This window comes from Mycteria americana, chromosome 14 (assembly GCF_035582795.1).
Source record: "Mycteria americana isolate JAX WOST 10 ecotype Jacksonville Zoo and Gardens chromosome 14, USCA_MyAme_1.0, whole genome shotgun sequence".
In the NCBI taxonomy this organism is placed as follows: Eukaryota; Metazoa; Chordata; class Aves; order Ciconiiformes; family Ciconiidae; genus Mycteria; species Mycteria americana.
The window spans coordinates 14,247,260-14,271,825 of NC_134378.1; the positions used below are offsets into that span (position 1 = coordinate 14,247,260).

The 24,566-nt window shown below is 41.3% G+C and overlaps 1 protein-coding gene across 1 annotated transcript in view; it reads left to right on the top strand.

The window, feature by feature from the left end:
- Positions 1–24,566, top strand: part of CDH4 (cadherin 4) — a 468,873-nt gene that overhangs the window by 274,554 nt on the left and 169,753 nt on the right. The window contains exon 3 of the mRNA XM_075516899.1: positions 11,747–11,970. Coding sequence (XP_075373014.1) covers positions 11,747–11,970 — 224 coding nt within the window. The remainder of the gene's footprint in view (positions 1–11,746; positions 11,971–24,566) is intronic.

A 24,566-nucleotide genomic window follows, 5' to 3' on the forward strand; every position in this document is an offset into this window, starting at 1 on the left:
GACGACAGTTCATCTCAAACAGAAAGCTGAAGAGGGGGAAAGAAATTTGTCAAATGTATTCCATGTGGAATTTCAGGCAATTTAATTTGATTCACTACACTCTGAAATGTCTTGGACTTCCCTATTGTTTCTTTACTTTAACACTAAATTTGATACCTTCTGGGATCGTCAGTGCTTTGTGCTGCATTTGTCACGTTCTCTAATTTACTGGCTTTAGTCTCGCTCTGTTTTAATTGACAGTACTGAGCCCTGCCAAAAGCACTCTGTTAAATTTAAGGTTGCTAGTTGAATCCTGAGGTCATTCTTCAGGCGAGGGGAGTGTTGCCTTTCTGTTGGAGACCACTGTAGTAAGGGGCAGAGGGGCTAAACATGAAAGAGGAAAAGGAAAATTACAGTAAACCTCATTCCTGTATCTCCATCGGAAGCATCAGCAGCCGAGCGCCACGGCTGCGGGGATGCAGTTGTCAAGACATGGCCTGTTCAAGGGTGGCTGCAGAGGCTAGGAGGTTCATTTTTATTCAGTGATGACCAACACGAGAGAGCGTGGAGCTTGTGTTTTATTGTGGTTTTGCTTTTCCAATTAATTTCTTGCTCCGTGGGTGAATTTCCCATGAATTCAGTGCACACTGGGGCCCGGCCCTGGGGCAGGATGCTATGGCTCTCTGCAGCAATGCAGCCCTGCCGTCTCTTGACTTGCCCAATATTTATTACCTGCTCAAGTGCAGCTTTGATATTGAGGCCACTTTTTCTTCTCCTGCTCCCTCTGACTGAGTTCCAGAAACAGAACCCAGAGCTTACATCTGTAAATAAAGCGCTCTGAATTTCTCCAAATGTCAAAGCAGTTGAGCCCAGCAGGTACCAAACAGTGTTTTATTCCACATAATATTAATTTCTCTTGAAACCTGAAGACTTGTGTAGGCTACAGCTGAAGGTAAGGACTGCAGCTGCTTTTTGTGCAGGCAGATGAACAGAGGTGCACAGTAGCTGCAGGTTAAATATAGCTACCCTGCCTTGATTCTTACAGATAACAAAATTTTCCATTTCTAATATTCTTGCCTGAAACATCTATTCATTTACTTCACTGTGATTTGACTCTCTGGATCAGTGCATGTTTGCTCCTGAGCCAGGCTAAGGAAGACGAGAACAGTCAAGCCCAACGTTGTCAGTGTTTACATGCAAGTCAAGTCCATGAGGAGTTCAGTGTCTTTACTGGTGTGTCTGATTTTTTTTTTCCCCCTGACATGTGCAGCCTCTGTTTCTAGGTGTTGAGAGTTTGTTTGTTTTGAAGAGTGTAAGGAGAGAGGAGCCTGAGGCTATCTGACATGGCTACGGTTGGAGCATCTCTTTCAACTTCTTTTCCTAGGCTGCAAATGGCCTGTGTTCACATTTTTTTTTCTCCCTAAAATCTTCCTGCAGCTCCCTGTGTCTTTCAAATACAGTTCTGGCAAGTTGAAAAGAGATCTGTGGCAGAGAGGAAAAACCCCCAGGGCCTCCGGGTCGCCATCAGTGGGGTGGGTGGGAGCTGGCAGGGATGGCTGCAGTTGTGCAGGAGTTGTGTGTGCTTGCCTGCTTCCCACCACTGCTCCAAATCACAGAATCACAGAAGGGTTTGGGTGGGAAGGGACCTTTACAGGTCATCAGTCCAACCCCTCTGCAGTGAGCAGGGACATCTTCACCTAGACCAGGTTGCTCAGAGCCCCGTCCAACCTGACCTTGAACGTTTCCAGCAATGGAGGGAGCGTTCCTGGTACCAGCAGGGCCAAGCTCTCCGCTCTGCCTGGGAGTGCTGGGGAGAAGGTGCTCGCTGCAGCACACTTGGGGTTTCTCTCAAATACAGCCCCAGCCACCCTATAGCATCTCCCCGGGATGCTCCTGCCAACAGGTAAGACAGATGAGCAGCTGTTATAACCTAGAGATTGCCCTACAATTCTATAGGCTCCTCCCTTTATAATTATCACATTAGGCTACCATAAAATCGGTAGTTTTTCCTCAAGAAATGCATAGTGATGTTTAAAATCTTTTCCCATGTAAGTAGTTTAACAAACATGAGAGCGTTGTGAAAATCATTAGCACTAAGGGTAAAACCTCCAAATAAAGTGCCCTGGGATTTATTTACTGTGTGCTGTAGTAATAATAATTAAAACACATCCTACTGCAGGTAACTCCCACAACTTGCACTTTGCTCTGAAGCTGAGAAACTCATTGATTAATCCATGGGGTCAATCAGTCCATCTTGTTTGGAGAGTTAATCATAGAAATCCTGTGCACCAGGACCAAGAGCGAAGCAGGTTTATTTACTGCTGCTTAATCGGAGAACCCAAACTCTCCTGTAGAGTGGTGAGAGCTTTGTTTCTACTTAGCCTTTAATTGCAAAATGATCTCATTAGTGCCATAGTGAATCTCAGTACTATCCTACAGATGCATGGAATTTAAAGAAGAGCAAAGAACAGGGTTACCCATAAAAACTCAGCATTTGCCAAAAAGCGTGGTGCAGTTGGTATTTGCAAGATTACCCAAACCAGGCTTCTCTTTATTAGCCTTTTAATCTGAAGCTGAAACATCAGCTGCACATCCCAGTGGCTTTTGGTCCACCTTACTGTTAAGAACAGAGGAGGACTGTCATAATGAAACTACTGTGAAAGGTTTTTTTATCTCAGGATAAAGATGTCTATTGAGAACAAGAATGGAAGCCAACAGCATAGTTACTATGGCGTTCACCGAAGAAAGGAGTAATCCTCTGAGTTATCCCAGCTCCGGGTGCTGCTTTGCAGGGAACTTCAGACCAAATAAGTGTCCTTCTTACCAGCCTCTGGCATCAGTCCCTGGCTCATTTATTAGTTAATAATTTCTGAAATGTCTCAGTAGGGCAGAAGGAGAGTGACGGGATCTCAAATGGGCAGTGAAATCCCGAATAAAGCAATCATTGCCAAAGCAGGTGCTGGAAACCCAGAGGTGAGGTTGCACACCCACGGTAAAACCCTGAGCATAAAAATGTGGAAAGCAGTGAATAACGTCTTTAACATGGGGCGCTAATAGATGCAGGTTCGTGTTCCTGTGCTGGAGAAGAGGCTTGAATGTGAGTTCCACATCATGCAAATCCAATTCAAACTCACTGCCCTTTGAAATATGGATAGTATCTCTCTGCCTTTGTGGTGGGAAGCTTCTGGCTTGGATTTAGAAAATTGGGGATGAAAAGACTCCTCCTTTAGCCCAATGCTAAATACAGGGAAGAGAACTGAGGGGAATATTCCCTTTACTAATACTTGTTTCTAATCAGATAAAAATAAGTGACAGTGTAGGAAGAATCCCTCTACTAACTGCCAGAACATGTCAATTTATCAAATTTTTCCACTGTTGCTCTTTTTTGAGCTAGCCTCAGAGCTGACAGTGTATGTTTTACAGTGCAGCAAGGTAGATTGATTGATCCTAAATAGAAAAGCCTTTGGGGTCTCGAGCTGATGTTTTAGCTTCGGGAAAAAACTGAGTAAAGCATGTTAATGTAGAGAAAGGAGCCTGGTTTAATTGGACCAACTCCTGGCTTGCTGAAAATTAATGGCTGGCTGGCTGCTGCCAGAGTGATTCATCTTTTCTATCATGTTCTACAGTCCTTCTCTCCAGGGGTCTGTACTCCCCTCCAATTCCAATACCAAAAGTGAAATATACTTCTTTTTTTCTTCCTTAAAAACATGTATTTTAGTTGGATTGGCTTCCAGTAAATGAAAAATAGCACTGGTGGGATCATGAAGGAGGCAGGCAGTGTCTGGGAATTGGGTTTTGTTTACTGTAGGGCTGGTTTTGTTTTGTTTGAATGGGATTTAGATCTTTTTTTAATGTACTTTCAACTCCTCATTGCTACTGGCTGACTGTACAGGTGACAGAATGAGTTTCTAAAGGATCCTGATTTCAGTGTGTTGAAATGTATTGTTCCTTTTCTTTTCGTCTGGCCATGGAAACAGAAACCCTATGTAAGCAAGAGCTATTAAAAGTGAACATAAAGCTGGAAAAGGTGTGGAAAGCATTTAGGTGGCTCTGGAAATGCAAAAATGAATTTTCCATGTAGTTCTGCCCACAGAAATATTTTATTTTTTTTAATAAATGACTTGTGCATGAACAAGGCTTGCAGTTTTCCCCATAAAACCTATTGGAGGCAGTCCCGGCTTTGTGAAAGCAAAACAGCCTGCAAATGAACATGAGGTAGTTAGGAGTTTACTAGTGTGTGCCCAAAAGCTGCGTGGATAATTTGATCATGGAGGGGGTTGAGCTTTGGAACTTAAAGTGGGGAAACTCAAAATGTACTTTTAAACGTAAAATACTTTTATGTGCCATTTCAAATCTATCTTACTTGCTGCTGGAGATAGATTGCTACTCGGGTGCTGATTCAGAGGTGTAGCCAGTTGACTAGCACATGGAGTCACTTCTAACAAGCATGTAATAGGTTGGGAATGTCGTGAATGTTGCATTATTGCGTATTCCGTATAGGAGGATTCACTGTGACTGAAGATTACAGGAAGATAAATAAAGAAAGATTTTGTTTAACATAATTACATATGGTAAATTGTTATGGTAATTTATTATTATTCCAGTAAGGCAAATATTAGCAGTCATAGCTCAGAGATCATAAATAATGCACTGGAAAATTGGATGTAATGTTTCACATTGACCTGAGATATGGAAAATGGGTAAAATTGCAGCAGATTTCTGTACCATTAATTGCAAGAAAATAACATTAAGAACATGCTAAATCATGCTAAATATTTTCAGCAGATGATAGACTGTGGGGCAGTTCATTAATTCTCCTAACTCATTCATTATTTTTGGTTTTTACTCTGAGAACACTTAATGAATAATCAATGCTTTGTGAAGCCGAGGGTGTGGGCATGCACATTTTTATATACATTCATATACCAACCAACTTATATCCATTTATCTCCAACAGTTTTCCGTATCAAAGCATTTTCTTAAACTGTATACTCTTGAACTTGATCACTAGGGATATGTCTATTAGACTCTGAAGTAGCTGTTTGAATTGCTGTTTTTACCTTTTACCAGTAGAGTTCGGTTCTCCCACAGTGCTATAAATATTAAATAAAGACACTAAGAGTTTATTAGTGTAATATTTTTATGGGGACATGGTTGAAAATGTAACCTATAAAATTAGTAATGGGAGGATGAATATTATACATTGTTTCTATCAGGTTTTACAGCCATCATTTTTTCCTATTTATGCATTGTTTTTCTTGTACAGAAGGCGAAGAGCTCTGAGTAGTTTATTAACTGCGAGAAGCAAATCTGGTGTGTATTGTATGATAGTATGGGATTCACTGTAAGCAGGAATGGGTCAGAAATAGGACTCTGGTCTTATATGTAGCATTGCGTGTCAGTGGAATGGCTCAAGTCGGTTTTCGTTTCCACAAAACACTGAAACAGCAACGTCTCTGGGTTCTTCCAGAGTGGTCGAAAAGCCTGTTGTACCTGGATACATTCATCCTTTTAGCACAAGAGAAACGAAATCCTCTTGCCTTCCTTTCAGCATTAGCCTTTTGTAGACAAGGTATTTTAGTCCCAGAACTCCACCACACGTTTACATTTGTTCAGAGGACTCCGTTTTACAAAACAATTGCAATAGGAAGTTGTGTGATATTTCTTAATTTTTTAACCCCGTGCTAATTGGGAAATATGCCAGTGGTTTGTAGGACTGAGAATCTGCCCCTATTTGCTTTTTGAAGTGCCTGTAAAAGTCAGTTTTCCCATTTCAGATTTTTCTCTTGTATTTGGTTAACCTGTGTGTGGGTGATGGAGGCAGTGTGATCTGGCAGTTTGAATGAGAAACAGGGAGCCTGAGTTTCAGGATTCAATTCCCAGCTTTGCTGGCGATTTCCAGTGTGGCCGTGGGGAATTCACTTGACTGCAGTTTGTTTCCACTGCTGTAAAACAGTTTTCTCACAGAATTGCAGAGGGGTTGCGTGAACATAAAGAAAGATGCCTCGAAAATGTGGCCACGTAAAAGTTTATACTACGTACTTACTTTCTCAAATAAATGAAGCTTTCCAATGAGGCACAGCGCGCTCTGTTTCACATTAGCACTTAATGGAGAAATCAGTTTGCAAGAATGTAATGCACTCACAGGGTGCCCAGGAACACGTACATTTTTTTGATTAACTGAATTGTTTCATGCCTGTTCTTAGACAACAGGTTCCTATCCACTAGGAAGCTGGGTTTTTTTTTTTAATTTCTGATGTGGTGACGTGCAGGGGAATGCTGGCCAGGACTGCCACCCGCCCTTCAGAAGCCTGAGAAGGTGGATGAGTGCAGACATATGGGAGCATTGGGCCAGAAGTGCCAGGGCAGGAATACAAGTGATTTGCTAAAGATCACACAAAAGGGACATTTCTGTACATGCTCAGGACTCTGCAGGTTACCTGAACATCTGAAATTTCCAAAGGTTACAGTTAAGCCATCCCCATCTTAATGGTGTTCACAGAAGTGGTGCGAGGAGTGGGTCTGGCGGCTTAGGTTTATCACAGTCGCACCGGGTGTAAAGGGAGCTGTTCAAGAGACGCCACTTGAAAAGCAGACGGGATCCTGCTGTAAATAGTGGTATGTATTTGCTGCTTTGAAGTTCATCAGGAAAGAAACATCTTTGCAGCGATAATCCTCAAAACCATGGTGAAAAAATGTCCTGAAGGGACCCATATCCTGAACTGTGGGATGATGTCCTGCCAGGGGGTATATCCTAATAAATAAGTATTATCCCTCCTGCTCTTCCAGCCCTGTGCAGCTTGCCAGAGGGGGCACTTTTTAATGGACTAGGAGAAGTTAAAGGAGAATCCAGAAGGATAAGGCTTGAAGTGAATTCTTTGGTTTATACCATTTATAGTCCTATTAAATTCAATATATTTCTCAGACATTTGGGGGGCAAGGAAGTTCAGTGTATTCGTACGTCTTTCAAGATCCTCGCTTGATCATTTGACTCTGTCCAGCTAGCTTAACAAGCTAAATAATAAAAGGGAACAATGCAAAACTTGTTGAATTTTTTTTCACCCTGTGTCTTTTTTGAAGAAAGATACTGTTTTTTTCTCAGATGCCCAGCAGTTTGCTGCAGACTCCTGCAGCTTCTCTGCCCATCACTCAATACCTATTTCAGCATATCAAATTGTCATAGTTTCTCCTTTCATAGAGAAGCAATTAAAAATGATGAGGGTAAAGGGTTAAACCTAAAAGTCTGCTAACGAGGGTGCCTTCTTGGTTTTCTTTTCATCAGGCATTTGATGCAGTTTTCAGCATAAGCTTTCGATAAGCATCACTGAACATTTTTCCAGAGTATATTAAAAAAAGTTTTCTTTTTTTACCATCCTGTAAAAATGATAGATGTGTGGCTCTGCTGTTTATCTGAAATCCTAATTACTGGTGCTGCAGCTTTTGAATGTTAAATTCATGCAGTGTTCTTTAGACTTCAAACTGGTCAAAGGAAGATGGATTTGTGTCCACAGAGAGATCTAAGTCTAGTAAGCAGAGCCAATGTTTGTTTGTTTATTTATTAAATTATTTTAAAGTCAAGAGTTGCATCAACTTCAAATTACATAGACTTAGAGCTTCCTAAAAGAGAAAAAGAAAAAAAAAAGCAAAAGTTTTCTGCCATTGGATGAAATTTTAATTCCTGTTTCCATGAGAGCAAAGAGTAGAGGTAAGAGGTGGAATTTGAAAATATGGACGAGATCTCCTTTCCTTGAGCTATGGTATTTATTATAGAACAATAGTTTCATTTTTTTCCCAAACCTATACACATATATCTGGACAAAATATAATATATATATAGATGATGTATATATGTTGGGTATATGTGTGTGTGTGTGTATATATATATGTAACAGTGCATCTCATTAGTCATGTAACATTCCAAGGAATCATTTTCACAGGGCAGCACGGAGGATGAGCACAGGATTTCTAATGAGAGTCTTTGCAACCATGTGGTGAAAATGTGAGCAGTTCGTCTATACTGTGTTTTCTACGCTGTGTATAACCAGTGCCTAGAGCAACGGCAACAGTTCTACCTGACAGCGGCTGAACATGGTGATCCCTAATATTCAGGCCCAGATGAGTTTCTGAATTGTCTCCCCTGTGTGGCTGAAATCTTCTGCAAAGCCGCTCGGGTGAGCCATGGCCTGTTTGCTGCTGTTTGGGCAGCTGTGCAAGGTGCGATCCCTCGTAGCGGATAAATGTTATGGAATCCATACGTCCTTGAAGCCTTTTTGTATTAGCAGCTCCTAAGGGCTCTTCGGAGAGGAGCTGGCTGTGTTAATTCATTGCTGAGCATTCATCTACCTGTGCTACCTGAGAAGAGCAATGTGGAGCAGAGACGTTGCTTGTTTAAAAAATTAGACTTAATTTCTCTCAGGATTTTTTCTGTCTCTAGTCAAGTTTGTTTTAAACTAATGGAAGTAATTAGCGAGTCACAGAGGGACTTTGTCTAAGAGGTAGCCATTTTTAGATAATGGAGCATACAAGTCGACACAGTGACATATGACACCAGAGCAGCATATTGGAGCCATGCGCTATGTCTTAAGCAGATGTTTAAGTACTTTGAATACTGAAATCACTACATACACGTATAGGAAGGGATATTTTTTTTTCTCTCAGCCTACTAGTACACTGTAGGGCTTTCTTTTAATCTCAATAAAATCAAAGTAAGCTCTGAATTGTTTTTAATGTGTAGTCATTATCACTCCTTTCTCTGTTCTTCAAATGTCTTTTTGTATATGATACGTGGGTACTTCAGGAGGTATAGATGGAACTTGCTTTTTGCATTGCCATTACATAGTAGAGGAGTGCAATAATACACCAACTGATGTACCTCGTTTCTAACAACGCTGGTGGCACGGAGCTGAAAATAAATAACATATTAGCACCGAAGCACTCAATGTGTTCACACATATTTATTATAGCTGTGAACGCGGGGGAGATTTGCAGAAATTCCTGAGAGATGAAATCTCGCAGCAGGGTGGTCCCCAGGGGTGTGGGGGATCTCCCCTGGCAGCACCAGCCCTCTCGCAGGTCTCTGAGGCCATCCTGGTTTCTCTGGGTGTGCAGTGTTGGTTCTTGGAGGTGCCACCAAACCATGTGTGTGTTTAACCTCATTCAGTGCTTTCATGAACTTTTATTTTTCAGACTAATCTTAAAAACTGTGTCTTTAACTGTTAAAGCAAGCAGGGCCTGGCATGGGTCTGAGAACTGACCTGGGATTGCCCATATGGTCAGATTGATGGTAGCACCACAGAGTTTTGGAGTTAGTGTTGACCACGTGTTGTCCCCAGCAGGCCATTTAGAAGTGAAACCTTGTTTTGGGGGACAAGAAATGTTGGCCTTCAGGAGATGAGCTATTGTGTGATGGCTGACCTCAAGGCCCGAGCTTGCTAGCACGGACTGGTAGCCCTCAGCACTGGTAGGGTTTGGGTGGGATGGCCCATGCGCTGCATGGCACATGGCACCTTGAGAAGGGCCCGAGCTCCAGCTCTGATGATGCTGAAGTTTGAAGCCTCAACAGAGTCATGTATTTTTTTTAAGTTTGGCTTCCAATTTGTACACCTGAGCTTTGAAGTTTGAGATAATTTCTAGCTTTTCTGGAAACTATGGAAAACTCAATCCTGTAGGCTTTCTTCTTTATTTATTTAACTGGATGAAAGTCTCACCTTTGTAAGACCGAGATCCCCTCCTCCAGACTGCTGAATATCTGCCCTGTGTTCTGACACTCAGTGACTGACCACAAGGGTGCCAAGAGCTTCAAACTGTGGTCAAAGATGCAATTAAGTAATAGCCTGTTCCCTAAAAAATTGTGACCAAAGTTTCATTTAAATGTTGAGTAATGCAGGAAATGCTACTTCCTATGACATTGAAAAGCATTTGTTATGCTTCTGGAGATAGAAAGCAGAGAGAACTGGTCGATGTCTCAACTAAAGCATTTCAGATGAGATAGGCGTGGAGGTTATTTGCTGCAATCTGAGCTACAGTGAAAAGTAAAGATGGGCAAAGCCCCGCTTTCTGAAACAAAACTGAGGGACTTTCATTTTCCCTGGATTCCAGATTAAACAAGATTTTAATGATGTAGTCTATGACAATGAAATTGCTTAAAAGCATTACCCACTTTTTTTTATACACTAGGTAACTTTATCCATCTTCTTTTTTATAAATCAATGTGTGACATTTGCTGTTTGTGCCCAATAATTACTGCAGCATTAGGTAACAGTTCCCACCACACACACATAAAAATGTACAAATGTGTAAGATGTATAGTTACGACATGATCACAGTACCCCGGTTATTGAGAGGTGCAGTTTGGTGGAGGAGGGGATGGATTTTCCCTTCCTCCACTACAGCCTGCTCCTCATTTCTCCATACTGTGATGGTACCGGGGCTTTGGCAGCAGGACTGATTGAGCAGTTTCCCAGCTGCTTTTTTCTTTCACCTGTGCCATCCCTCAGATGTTTTTATTTAACTCCAGATTAGTCACTGATTCAGCTCAAAGCAGCACTGCAGAAGCAGTCTGCTATGGTATGGTGGGAAGGGGATGTTTGGGGTAAAACTGGCCCAGGAGCTCCTCTTGCCTGGATTGCCACTGCATCCTTTCTCCCACCACAGCTAGTCTGGGTAAGATTCATCTGACCTGGCTTTTCTTGTGCAAAAATTAAGACTTGGACTAGCAGGTTTTCCTTATCTCGTGGCAGGCTAGGAGCATCGCTGCAAAGCACTCGGAAGCCACAGCATGAGAACCCTGTAACAATCCTAGCTAGAAAGCTGTATATCCATTCTCACTCACTTGAGATGTTTTTACGGGTACAATATGTTTTCCTTCACCACATGTGTGTTCCGCCCTGTGGATTACTCGAATGGCAGAAAGTGTTTTGTTTCCTATGTGATTAGCTGCAGGTTCAATTTCTATCAGATTTGTCAATTTTGTCATATAATAGTTTGGGTTTTTCCCAGCCTAATATATGTGACATGTTTCATAATGCCAATAAAAATAGTTTTCAAACTAGACTGTAAAAGAATTTGACCGAAAAAAGCCGAAAATAAAAATATCACCAACTGGGGAGCTTTAATCTAACAGTGTAGGCTTTGAATGACAAGTTGTGGTTTGCGAAGCAAAGTTCTACAGTTCTTCTTTGCAGTAGCTGTAACGTGTGGAGGGGTTGGCCAGGGTGGGATTGCAGCTCTGGTTGGGGGGGTCCGGTTCCAGCAGTGGATGCGACCTGCAGAACGGTTTTAATTTTTCTTCTTTGTTTAAGTTTTTTGGTTTTATATTTCTGATAATGGAATTGTTATGGGCTTTTGAATTTCAGTTAAGAATGTGCAAATAGCCTATCTGGTAAGTAGGTTATTGAAGGGTTAGGGAAATGGAGAACATTTCGTGCAAAAAAATACCCACAGTGTGCGTAATAGACTCCAGTCGAATTTAAAAGATAATGGCAACAAGGGAGAAATCCACTTGTAGAAATGGGGAACAGCTGTGTTTGAGATCTAATGAAACTGTATCAAATACTTTAAAAATGGCTTACAACTTCTTCCCTGGGGAACAGAGATAAAGCACAAGAGCACTCCTGAAAGGTCGAAGAAACAGTTAAATCATTTCCTTGATGGTTATTAGAGATATAGAAGACATCAGTGAAAATTAAATGTCTGAAACTTGTATTTGATTGCTTTCCTTATCACGCCAATCTCACACGTTTCTTCCATATCTTGCTCTCTGTTCTAGTAAAATTTAGTAACTGTGCCGGTAACAAGGGAGTTCGGTATGAAACCAGCAGCCTGGACTTCAAGGTGAGAGCAGATGGGACCATGTATGCTGCCCACCAGGTGCAAATGCCCTCAAAGCAGCTGATCCTGATGGTGACCGCGTGGGATCCCCAGACCCTGGGCAGATGGGAGGCGATTGTCAGGTTTCTGGTGGCAGAGAAGTCGCAACACAATGGACACAAGGTAAGAATTTTTCAAAGCTCTTTTTCTTATTTCATTCTTCCTTTGCCTGTGTTCCCCAAACCTTTAAAAGTTACATGTGGTGTCAGATTGTTTGTGTTGCCAGAGGAAGTGTCTGGGTAGAAAACACCACAAGCAGCAGCAAATTTCTTGCAAGTGATCCTTGATCGTCTCTGACAGAAATGATTTAAGGTCACCAGTGAGGGAAGCGTTCTCTAAGTTCATATTTCCGTATTTTTAAGTGACCTCTTGACTCTGTTATACACTGCAGGTTGTATACCTTGTGTTTGCATCTCACTACTAATTCTCTCTCTTGACTTGGAAAAAAAAACCTGCAAATGAAGGGTGCCTCCCTCTCTCCAGAGTCTAAATCAACCATCTTCTTGAGAAATACGAGGTTAAGTTCAGATTTCTTTTGTGACAGCGTAGACCTGGAGTCATGCACTGGCTGCTGCTGCCGTGCTGCTAAGACATCTCCCTGGTTTTCGCAGTGATTCCTTTCTCTCCGCGAGCCATCTGCATGGCCCTGCAGCTCTGTGGGGGGCTTCCAGAGGGGAGATTTGGGCTTGTTCCCTTCCGACACAGCAAGGACAGGGAGCATTGCTGCTGCCTGATAAGGGACATACGCTCACACACAGCGCGGGCCAGCAGGGCAGCAAAGCACAACATGGCATTGCAGTGGCAAACGTCCCCTCCGCTCAGTGCCAGCATCTTTCCTTCCCCACAGCTGAAGAGTGAAAAGCCAGCACCGTTCAGTATTTCAGATAGAAGGTTACAGATGCTTGCTTTCTTTTTTAGTTTCATACACGTAGCTGAAAAGCAGAAAGGATCTGTCCCTGCCCAGCAGTCTGAGAGCAGTATTGCTTCAGTTAAATACAGCAGTGGGCTCCACAGTGCCATTGTAATTGGGGACTGCTCCATGAAAACACATTTCTTCTGGTCTGTTCCTTGAGTAGCTGCCTCTGTCCCACCTCTTCCATATCATCTTTGGCAGCAGCAGCTCTCCACCTTTTCATTTTCTCCTCCTTCTATTTCAGTGTTAGTCTGGGCTGAAGATCCTGTACTACACTGAGTAAATGCAGTTATATTGTCTGGCACCTACTCAAAACACCCAATTCTGTGATGGTTGGGTAGTTACATTTAAGCAGGATTTGGCAGGAAATTGGCTGAAGAGCCTGATTTATTGCTGGATCTTGAAGGCCTGCAGAGCAAGGATGAAGGTGTGTGTCCTGGGGAACAGTCATGGCTAGTTCAGGGACAGGCAAGGTCGCTTGGCCATGGCTGTAGTTTGGATTAATGCGCCACAGTAATTGTCAAAATAGCAAGACTGGCCTCTCCTTTCCTCTTTTCTGCAGTGCTTGGACAGAGAGGGCAGGGCAGAGAAGGAGGGGAAAAGAGGTAGAGACTTTCTGTGCCGTATTGTCAAAATGCCACTATGTGAGTCTGTGCCATTTGGGAGAATTTTTGCCACGTGTGAGACAAGAGGAAAAGACTTGGAGAGACTTAAATCTAGCAGTTGCCCAGTGGGCTGACCCCTGAGGTTTTGCATGGCTTAGAGTCGTATAAATACACTTCTGCTGCTCTTCAGTAAGACTCTGGCTTGTGCAAGATATAATTAAGCCTCATATGTAATGTCAACTGTATTTGCCATTTTCTAACCAAAGAAATACTGCTTCCTCCAAAAAGTAATTAAATATTGAATGAACAAAGTAAGGTGTCTCATATACTGCTTTAAATTTCTTCTCAGTGTAGCAGAAAGAAAACTGAATAAGCACACATTTCTGTTTTAGCAAAATATTTGGTTGGAAATTCATCTAATGTTAATGTAAGCTGAACTCTGGTTCAAAACAGAGAGCGCTAAGCTTTTTAAAATTCATATCCCTTCTTTCTAAAAGCCTTATTAGTGTGTAGTTTGAGGCTGGAAAAATATGGAAAACAAGACTAATGACAAGGTCATAAGCAGTTTTATTGTGGGTCCCTATAGCAGGCATCCGACTTGTGTTTTATTTAAATGCTTGTGCTTTTTGCAAGCAAAATAATCCTTTGTTTACTAAAGAAATAAACATGATTATGAGATTATTTTAAAAAATAATAGTGTTTATGCTAAAAAAAAACCCAAAACATAACAATATCCAGTTCAATGTGTTTCAGGCCATGACCCTAATATACTACATTTCATGGCTTTTACTAGAAACAGATTTCACATTTGGTTTTGTATAGTATAATATGACTCAAGCAGATCTACATAATTTTTTTTAAAGACATTTCAGACTGTTGTGTTATACCAGGATATGGAGACGGCAAATACGGGAGAGAGAGGAGGAGGTGACGTGAGAAAGGGAGAGAGGCCAGCTCACTGTTCTGGCGCATACATCCATTTCCATTTTGCTTTGTAAATTTGTGATTGATTTCGTGAAAATGCTGAACAGTTCCCAGACATTAAAAATAATTGGCATGAAATTTGCCTTATCGCACCTACTGATCTCTTGTTTGCTGGCACCTACAGCACAAGCAAGTCCTTCTGCCTTGCTCGCTCATCCTCTGTGTTTCTGTAGGCTTCTCCATGACTGATGGCCCTCAGCTGGGGCAGCCCCACTGCGTGACGGGAAGCTTGCTGCCCCTCTGAATCACCTCTGAAAGCATAAATCAGAACTTAGTTCACAATTATCCATGAACTAAAGCTTCATGAAAACATGATTAGCCCTCCTGGGGTGGCCATTATTAGACATTTGGTTTATTGTGGAGGTTAATACAGAATAAATGTTATAGGAGAAGTTGACGTCGTTGGGATACTGGCTGAGGTCGTGGGGGACCAGAAGTGAGGTCCCTGCTCTAGTGCAAATTCCTGGTGTGTGCTGGGGGGAGCAAACCCAGTCTCCTATAGCCTGCCTGCAAAATGGAGGCAGTGGTCTACTTTCCAGGAGGGCACAGAGGATAAACCCCTCAATACATGATCCTTTTGATTTGTGATCCTTTATTATCACAATATGTAAGACTGGAAATCTGTGTAAAGGGCCGGGATAACTTTGGTGGTGGCCAGTATGCTTTCAGGGTGGCAGATTAGTTCAGGGTGGCTCCTGTCGGGATAGTTGTCCCCTTGTGTGCTTTCATTGCAAAATCAGAGGTTTTGGAGTCTATACCTGTGCCTCAGATCCCACAGCTGTGCCGTTACTCTCGGTGCAAGCTGACATTTTAATGGTGAGTGACCCGATACAATGACAGTTTCCCCTCCTTCATACTGTTGGCCTTACAAATGTGCTAATTGCTTTAGATGACTGAATAACCTGGGCAAATTTGCAAATTTTCACTGGTAACCACTGTAATGAAAGAATTATAACTACTACATTAAAGTTTAAGGCTAGTGGGATGAAATGATCGCAAAGAAGGTAAATATTTTAAAAATGTATTTTATGATACATGAAGCATACATTTTTCCCCTCCTCCCCAGCAAACACTTGAACGTAAACTTTTTTCTGGTTAATACAAGTGATGTTAGTAACTCTAGGAACTTTTTTTGTTCAGTCTTGCAGGAAACCTGATAGCAATTCAATTAGAAAATGCAAATGAGGTCACATATTTCCCACAGGAGTGCTGAATTACCCCAGAGGAAACGGAGTGATATTCTAGCATAACAATAAATACTAAAGATAAAGTTTCTTGTACTGTTCTTGTCTGGCTGCCTGTTGTTGCAATTGAAAGTATCAATCGGACCTGTGGGGATAATTTGGAAAGGAGAAGAGAAAGAAAGAAAATAAAAGAAAAAAAAATTTTTTATGAAATAATATAAAGTCCTTGTAGCTTGTGTCAGCATTTATGAAAGATAAACTTGAGTGGGATAAGGCTCCAGAAGAAAACAAAGTAAAGCCAGACTTTACTTATCTGGAATTAGCAGTGCAATGTCGTCTTTTCTAAGAGTGGATGCTGTTATTTCTAACAATTGGATATTGATTCAACCAAAAGCCTAAAAATGAAGATTATGTTTGTGAACAGTGATGTTACGGAAGACTTCATTCTTCAGAGTGTCCTCTGTTTCTTAGTTGCAGAAGCTCAAGTCTTTCTAAGTACATGGATGGATACATACCGTTTGTGCTTCACTTCCCGCACTACTCTCTGTGTCCGTACAGTCCAAGCTCATCCTTGTCAATCCTTGCTAATCAGTGTCCTCCACTACCCGTGTTGGCTTGTCCCATCTGAAGTTCTGGTCCAGATTGATCTTTTCTTTATTTTTCAGTACTTGTATGTGTCTAAGCATGTTAAGGCACGTCTGGCAAATTTTCTTCTTTATTATTTTATGTATTTTTCTGTAGCTCTGACCTCATGAGTTTAAATCAGCATCATAGAAATACAGCATAGAAAGGAATTCACAGTAAAAGATCTTGGAGATACAGGATATACTCAGTACATGTAGGATGCCAGTCATCTGCTGCCGATGACTTATTTTAGAAAAAAAATTATTGTTTTCTTTGAATCCTGTTTATGTCAACCTAAGTTTCTCATTGTCTTAGCTTCTCAAATTCTGAGCATGGATGTGTAAATTTTTGCAATGTTAAATCACTGGGAATTGTGCAATTAAAATCTTGCAAATACATGGTTATGTAGCTAGTGTTTAAAACATTGAGAACTACTGTCAAAAATCAGTCCTCACTTAAGCCCAACTTGTGTTTTATTATGTCTCATCTTATTTTGGACTTCTTTCATAACCCAGCTATGAGTCCACAGCCATACAATATGAATGCAAAAAGCTGATTTTTATAGCCAGGGTTGGGTTTTTTTTTTTATTTAAAGCCTTTAAATAATAATCTCTGGCATTTTACCTGGCTGAGATTTTAAATTCCAGTACAGCCTTTTATTGCTGATCACAAATACAAAGGTCTCTGGGCAAGGAAAGGCTTATTCAGCACTGATCTTGTTTATGACCTTGGTTATTGTGCTAGCCAGGATGCTCTGCGCGGGGCCTGGGAGCGATGAAGATGTAGCCTTCCCTTGATGGAAGAAAATGACAGCTTAAGTGGGAGTTGTGCTTCCAGCGCTCTTGGTCTTCCTGATGCTCTCAAGTGGGTGTGCTTGGAAGAAAAGGGAAAAAGAGCAGCCACATTTGTTCCCTTTCCTTCCTTCCCCTGCATTGGGATGAGATATTTTATATGGCATCAGGGTGATGGAGTTTGCCCCATCAGACTGTGTTATCCCTAGAGAGGGGCTGAAGAAATGAGACTGTATTTGTCATCCTGCCTTTTTCTGGACATCTTTATGCACATTTTAAGTACTGGATTGTTATGCTGGAGCTGTCCTGTTTGAGTACCTCTGGGGGGGATCCAAGGTAGTAACTAAGTCCAGTAAAACAGCAGCCAGCATCGTTTTTATTTCTGTATCCTCATCAGTGAAACAAGGCCTTGACTGATCACAGCCAGTCAGGTTAGATGCAGAGATTTCCATTTTCTTTATGTAACTTGTGAGACATTGTTTGGGGTTTTAACAAATCAGATCAGTGGAAAAGATCAGAAAGCGGATGACTAATAAATTAATATCATATAATTGTTACCAGTGAGACCGCTCATGTTAATTGTGGAAGTCAAATGAAGATGCGTCAGGTGACCTTGTCTGACTTCATGCTTAAGTGAATTTGAACATCTAGCATTTAATCATCATACGAGATGAAAGTGCTGTTTGTGAAAACATGTGAACTTACTTGGCCTGATTTTCAGTTGTGTTGAATCACATTGCCTTGCACTGAAACCAAGATAAGATACGACATACAGGTGCTCATTGCCTTGGAAAATCAGCCCACTGTGGGAAGTTTCCGAGTGCTGCACTTGCTGCATTTAGTTCTTAAATAGTCAGCATCTTACCGAGGGTCAGGCTCAAAGCCGTACTAGAAAGATCATCCGTAAGTGAAATTCACTGCAGATCTGTCTTCCTTCAAACAAAAAGCAGTCCTAAGGATTGAACTGCCTACGTGGAAATAAGTTTTTTCTGATAAAACAAAACCCTTGGACTGCTGCGTACTGCCTGCCTGTGATGTGCACCCTGCCCTTGCGAGATCAAAGCCTTTGACCTCTGGTTTCACATTCTTTGTTGTTAACTGCTGAAGTCTTAACTGCCACTTCCAAAAAATATTTTGGACTGAATCACCTAAAAAAACCTTCATTGCTGTGGTAATCCGTTGACAGTTGCGTGTAAACGTGAGTTTGAGTAAAGACAAAAATTGCTTCATGCAGGCACATCCATTGAAATAAACCTTTTTTTAGGGGCTGTGAGTGTCCACGTATGTTTTCTTTAGCCCAGCGAGCTGAGACAGCTTGGTAGTTACAAGCTCAGGGTGAAGAAGGGCTTTGGTTCCTCCCGACCTCTGGAGGCCAGGTCCTTGCTCGCTGGACATGGTCCGTGGTAGTGCAGCTGCGTCACGTTCTGCCCCCTTGGCACTGCCAGCCAGAGGAGCGAGGAGAACCAGCCAGGCGTGGGTGTCCAGCGTGGCAGGGTGGGCTGAGTGGGCTGTCATTACCACCAGTGAGGAGTAGGATTTCAAACACTGTCTCCATCCAGCAAAGCATTTAAACACACGCTTAAATTTCATCATGCAAATGGAGATAAATTGAATGTGTTCACATGTTCAAATTTAAGCATTTGCTTAGGTGCACTCCAGAATTGGGGAATAAAAGCAGAACAGCGTTTTCTCAAGAGCCTCTTGAAATAACCAAAGGATAACTTGAAAAGGCAAACTTGCACGCTAGCACTGGGGAGAAGTACCAGAATGAATTGCTTTGCTTTGTGCTAAAGTAGCAGTGGTGCTTGTGATCTCTTAAATCTCTTGTGATCTTTTTACTTGCAAACATTATGAAGAGAAGGAATATTGTTACATTTAATTCATTATGATTATTTTAATTCATGTATCTTTTGAACCTCATGGCTTTAGAAAATAAAATGAGATTAAAAATTTTCACAGACTTGTTAAGGGGTAGATTTGCTCCTGCTTCTTTCTGTGATGAAGAGCAATCGTAGTAGGCTGAGTTCTAGAAGCAAAAGAAATGTGTGCTGGAACAATTTTTCAAGTTATTTGTTAGAAGTTTTGTCTGGGCAGAAGAACTCATCTTGCTAGCCCAGATATTTAATATATTTTTCTCGACAAGATACATGCAGAATGAGAGAGCTAATATCAAGCTAGTTTTTACTTTATAGTGTATGACAAGATCTACCACCTTTATTCCTGTCCTATAGGTATCGGAACAGGTAACAAGTATTCTGTAATTTAATAGCCATGCTCTTGAGAAGTACTTGTAGTTCTGAAGCCATTGTGTATGGCTTCTTCCAATTATGAGAATGACATTAACTTGAAGATAGAAGTGTCTTTTTGTAAACACTAGAAGGTAGAGTACAACAGTAATTTAGGTGTTTCTTAAACAATCCTACCTAAGAAGCACTGTGAGATGAGATCTTACAAAGGGGATGTGAAAAGGTCAAGTTGATGTGGGGAACTTTACAAGGAAACAGCCTCATCAGAACTTTTCATGTTGGGATAAGATGCTCAAGCCTTAAAATGAGAAAGAAAAGTACATCGAGAGCTGTGCTGTGTGGATGATGTCATCTTCTTCTGTTCATTGAAGGCTCTTGTAATACTCGGAGCCTGACAATGACGAGAAGAGTATCACAGATGCTTGAAACCTGTGGGAACCGTAAAAGATTCCACCAAAGGCAGATGGATTTCTTATGTACCTGCTTTGGTATGTGATTCTTCCAGAGAATGGAAGAGGAAGAACATCATTTGAAATCTTGAAAGCAGTGCACAGTCCAGGAGATACTTCTAATCATCAGTGCGGTGTGGTACCACAGAATAAGTTTCAGCACAGCTCTGCCTCTCCACCCCAGCCAAAACTTCCCTCGCCTCAGAGATACCTTTCGCGTTTCATGTCTGCTCAGTAATGAGCGTGAGCGTGCGTTGCCTGCAGGTGTCCTTATTCTGCTAGTACAAAAGCAAAGCATATTGAAGTGCTCTGGTGACTTACCAAATTTCAGCTTAAAACAGTGATAATTTACCAAACATTTAGGCAAGCAGGTGTGGATGAGTTCAGGTGATTTCTGAATTTCAATTAAATTGTACTGGGAAATCAACATCATCTGTCCCGGGGGGGTCAGCAGCCACCTGAAAAGCCATGTTCTGGCTCAAGGCGCAAGCTTGCTTGTTAGCTGCAGTCTGTGTCTACCAGGTCTTTATCTGGGCCACTAACCTTGTTAGGTTTTCTGATCAAAGAGAGTAACCTGTATTTGTTTTTTTTTTTAAACAAGAGTCTTCTATGGCAACCGTGTGGGTTTTGCCGAGAGCTAGCGGGTGTCTCTTTTCTCTGGAGTCCAGACTTAACTTTGCGTTTAATTACAGTTGCCCACTAAGGGCCCTGCCACATCTTTTGTAAAGAAAGGATCTTCTCCTGCCTGACTTACAAACCAGACTTACAAATGTGTTCTCCCTATCAAAAATTTCCTGCTTTTACCTGTTATTCTTCAGCTTTTTTCTTGCTTTGCAGTCCTACAACGCTAAGGAACATTTTGATTCCTCAGTCACGCTGATCGCGTTTTATTAGTTACATTGGATAAAATTTTCCAAAGTCTGCAAAGCCAGCCAGATGCCTAACAACCTTAAATTTGCATGCATGCCTCATTTTTCAGCTATCAAGGAACAGTGCACATACAGGTGGCTGCTCAGCTTTGACACAGACTTCTTGGGAGAGAGGGGCATTTGGCATGGCCAGGGCATGTGTGTGCATTTTACGTGGCTTGTTCTCCTGCTCTGGGGGCAGTAACTCTGTTAAATTTTAGTCAAACTTTTTCTTCCCTGTCGGCTGATGTGTTCTGGAAGCTCATGCACTTGCCAAATCTGACAATTTTTCTTACTAATTGACTCTAATGTGAACTGCTCTATGCAGCGCCACTGCTAGGTGATAAAAAAAAAAAAAGTAATGAATTTTTGCTTAACTAGCTGATTTAATTAAAATGTTTTATACTGTAATTGTATGGTTTCTATAAATGGAGAGGTAATTTTGTTTAATGAGTTCCTAACCAAACATAACATTCCTGACTGTATGTAGCCAGATTTGATAAAGGTCACAAACGCTGAGATTCCACTGTTTGCTTTTGTAAGTCATGATGATCAAACAGCTTGATTTGGCACTTGAAATATCCCGTCAGGATTGGTTCCTCTATTCCTGTTTATACCAGAAATTATTAGTATTGTTTTAGGAGCAGAGGGGGTTCTTCTCTCTATCTGAACACTGTTCATTATCTTTAAAGTGGAAGTCTACTGCCAAAATCACGTCTCATTGTCAATTAGTGGCTTCTCTGCAAACACATTAATTTAATGCCCCTGCTGAAGAACTGTGCACGTTGGAACATCTTGCTGCTAAAACACTAGTTTTCAGAGCACTTTGACACAAATCCTTCATGAATAGCAATGTATGCCATGATGGTAATGGGACGTGACATGAAGCTATCTTTGATTAAATTTACCACAGCTTACAACTATTAGTAAATAGAGCTAATATAGATAGTCATAATGGCTTTCTGGAAGGTGGATAAAGAGAAAAACAGATTATGGATTCCTTACCTGTGCGGTTCCTAAAGAATACCTTCATATAGATCGACTGTAATAAGAGAAAGTCTGAAATAAAAAAGTCTGATCTTCCTAAAACTATTTTTTTCCTGTCTCCAACTTTGGCAAATTCAGCAATGACCTAAATAGAAAAGAATCAATTACCCTAAAATAAATAAATTTGCCTTTTGTTCTGCAACTCTTTCATTATACTATATGAGAACACAAAATGAAATATCTCTCTCTGCTAAAGATCAAAAACTGGGGAAATGGTGCATTTTGGGAAAAAAGGGCTCATTCGTCCTCCACTGCCGTCCCTGATGTCAGCAAAATGTTGTCTCCTTAGAACAGAATTCATGCAAATGTTTATTTTGCAGTGCTCTCATGTTCCTTTGTTAAAGAACTAAGCTATATTTTCATTGTCTTATTTTCTGTTTGGTAAATATCATTTTCTCCTGTCCTTTCCGCAGCTACCATGGAAACAAGCAAAAATGCTTCAGATTAAATATTTTTAAATAGATTTTTTTCCTTGGTAGAAAATGGTACTAGTTTTCAAAATATGTATTGATGTAGGAGATGAAGGGAAGTATGTTTGAGCAACGGACTAAAGGTGGCTTTGTATCCCCATGTATTGATAAAAATATATTAAAAACACGTAGCCTCAGTTAAACCCTAGGAGTGACACTAGAAACAAAGCAAGCCAAGTATTATTTCTTTTCTGAAAAATGTCTAGTGTGAAGTGTTAAAGATCCTGTAAAAATAGTAGGACTGGCATACAAATAAAACACCAGTTAAATCGTAAATAATTTTGATACTTGGGAAATAAAAGCCTTATTACCTCTCCTCCGATCACAGGTACTTTTTATTCCAAATGCAAGAATAATGTATTTTAGTGCTCAATCTAGAGCATTTCGTTTTGAGCCCTATAAAATTAATAATCTCCAATAAACGTACCCTAAGACGCACTGTTATTTATATGCAGAGAATGGTGGCTTATTTACCCAAACATTAGAGTGATCCAAAATGTTCAGCTAAGCAGGAACACAAAATATGATGTTATATTATGTAAATGGGTTTGTGATACGCTCTGCTGGATAATAACTTCCAGATGTCTCTGTAGCCAGAGGCTGACGGATATCAAAGGCAGGTTGGCTGGGAGGGGAGACGTGCCAGCTGGCGAGACTGGCTACTGCTAAGTGTAGCGGAAGGTGAAAGCTGGTATTTCTTCACACTCACTGGTTTTATTTGTGGACTAGTGAAAAGTCAGTGGCTCGCAGCCTTCTTTCACGAGCAGAGATGGGGCTTGGGGGGCTGTAGGTATCCCACGTGTCCTGTTCTTTCAGTGAGTTATTTTTTGGCCTCTTTTGTGAGTAGGGGTTGAGTTTAACCCGAGTCTCCCAAGAAATGAAAGGCTGACAAGCCATGGACTAACAGTGGCAGGAGCTCATAGACAGCCACTAGATAGATGGCTATTCTGACTTATCTTGCATTGCGAGAGCTAAATGCAGACAAGGAATCTCCCTGAGCTCTCAACGCCATGGCGTAAATGGAGCTAGTCGGAGTACCATACAGCCTCACCAGTTTGGCGTAAGGTTTCCTAAATCTGTTTGGTTTTAAAGTCTGACAGTCCCTAGGGGGTTAGCTACGTATCCTCTTCCGAATGCAGCAGGTGGTGTTCACCATCATTAAATGCAATGCTAGCCTGAAAAGGGATTGGAAATTACTCCTGTAAGATGCTACTGGAGTCACTGCCATGGACTTCAAGAAAGCCTTACACCTTCTGTGGAGCAACGTTTGAGAAGAAAAATCTTTGCACAGTCCTTACGGTTGAGACTGTGCTGCCTTCAACCTTGCTTTGCTTTCTGAGAGCTTGACCTGTCATCTCAGTGACAGGTTTCCGGTTGACTTCAGTATGTTTTAATTGACTTTAACTGATAGACCAAAAAAACCCCAAAAGAGTGGCAAGGGGAATTGTAGGGTAGATTCTGCGAAACTGTACTGCAGTTAATCCTCAGCTCTTCAGTGGGACTTCCTGATCAAACTCGGAGAGGATGCTCTCTGAGAGACTCCTCCCCTGTCCTACAGCTGCTCACAGCGAATATTGTAGTTGCACTTTGCAGAGAAAGAAGCGTTTTATTAGCAGAAGACTCAATAGCTGCATTATGATTTGCCCACATTGGCGTTGTGCATACATATGTTGCAGTTATGGGCCACAAGCCCATTGCAAGAGACACTGGACAACTCAGAGTAAAGTGTTGATCCCAGGGCTGCAGAATGTAGGCTTTAAATAATACCACTAGCACGGCACACTTTACATTGCTTCATTAGCAAACTCTAAAAAATTCTGCCCTAATATGAACGCTAAGGCATTAGATCATACTGAATCCAAATTCATAACAAATTTACATCCCAGCATGGTCTTTTCTCCTGTTGTTTTTCTTCATCTCACACTTTGTAATCACTTTTTCTCCTTAACTTGAGGGAGTTTGCATCTGTTTTGGTTCAGCTGTATTTCTCTAGCTCATCAATGTCCTAAAGTAATAGACAGGTATAATTACTAAATTAGCTATCTGACTATTTTAGATCCTCGTTTAATTGTCTGTCTATTGCCAAAGACCATGCTCACATGTACCATGCTTGGTGTTTGATCCTGTTGTAACAAATTATAAATGTCACCATGTAATTTTCAGAATGGAGAGTGGAGTTAATTTTCCACTGGGCATGTGTTTCATGGACTGGCTTCTCTGTTTTGCTGCAAACGCCTATCATCCTTTCACCGTATGTAAGAGGGTGATGGCACGTCACAAAAGCAACGGGAGGGAAGCCACCCTAAAGCAGTAGCACTAGAGGTGCTCGATTTGATTGTGAGAAGGACTACGGGCAGATTGTGTTCTGATGACACTACAAAAGGTAGAGGAATGTCTTATCATTTGAAAATCTCTGCCTGAGATTCTGGAAAGCATATGGCCAGTAAGGCCATGAGAGAAGGAGCAGTTGTTGTCTCAGTGAAAACTGTTATTCAGCA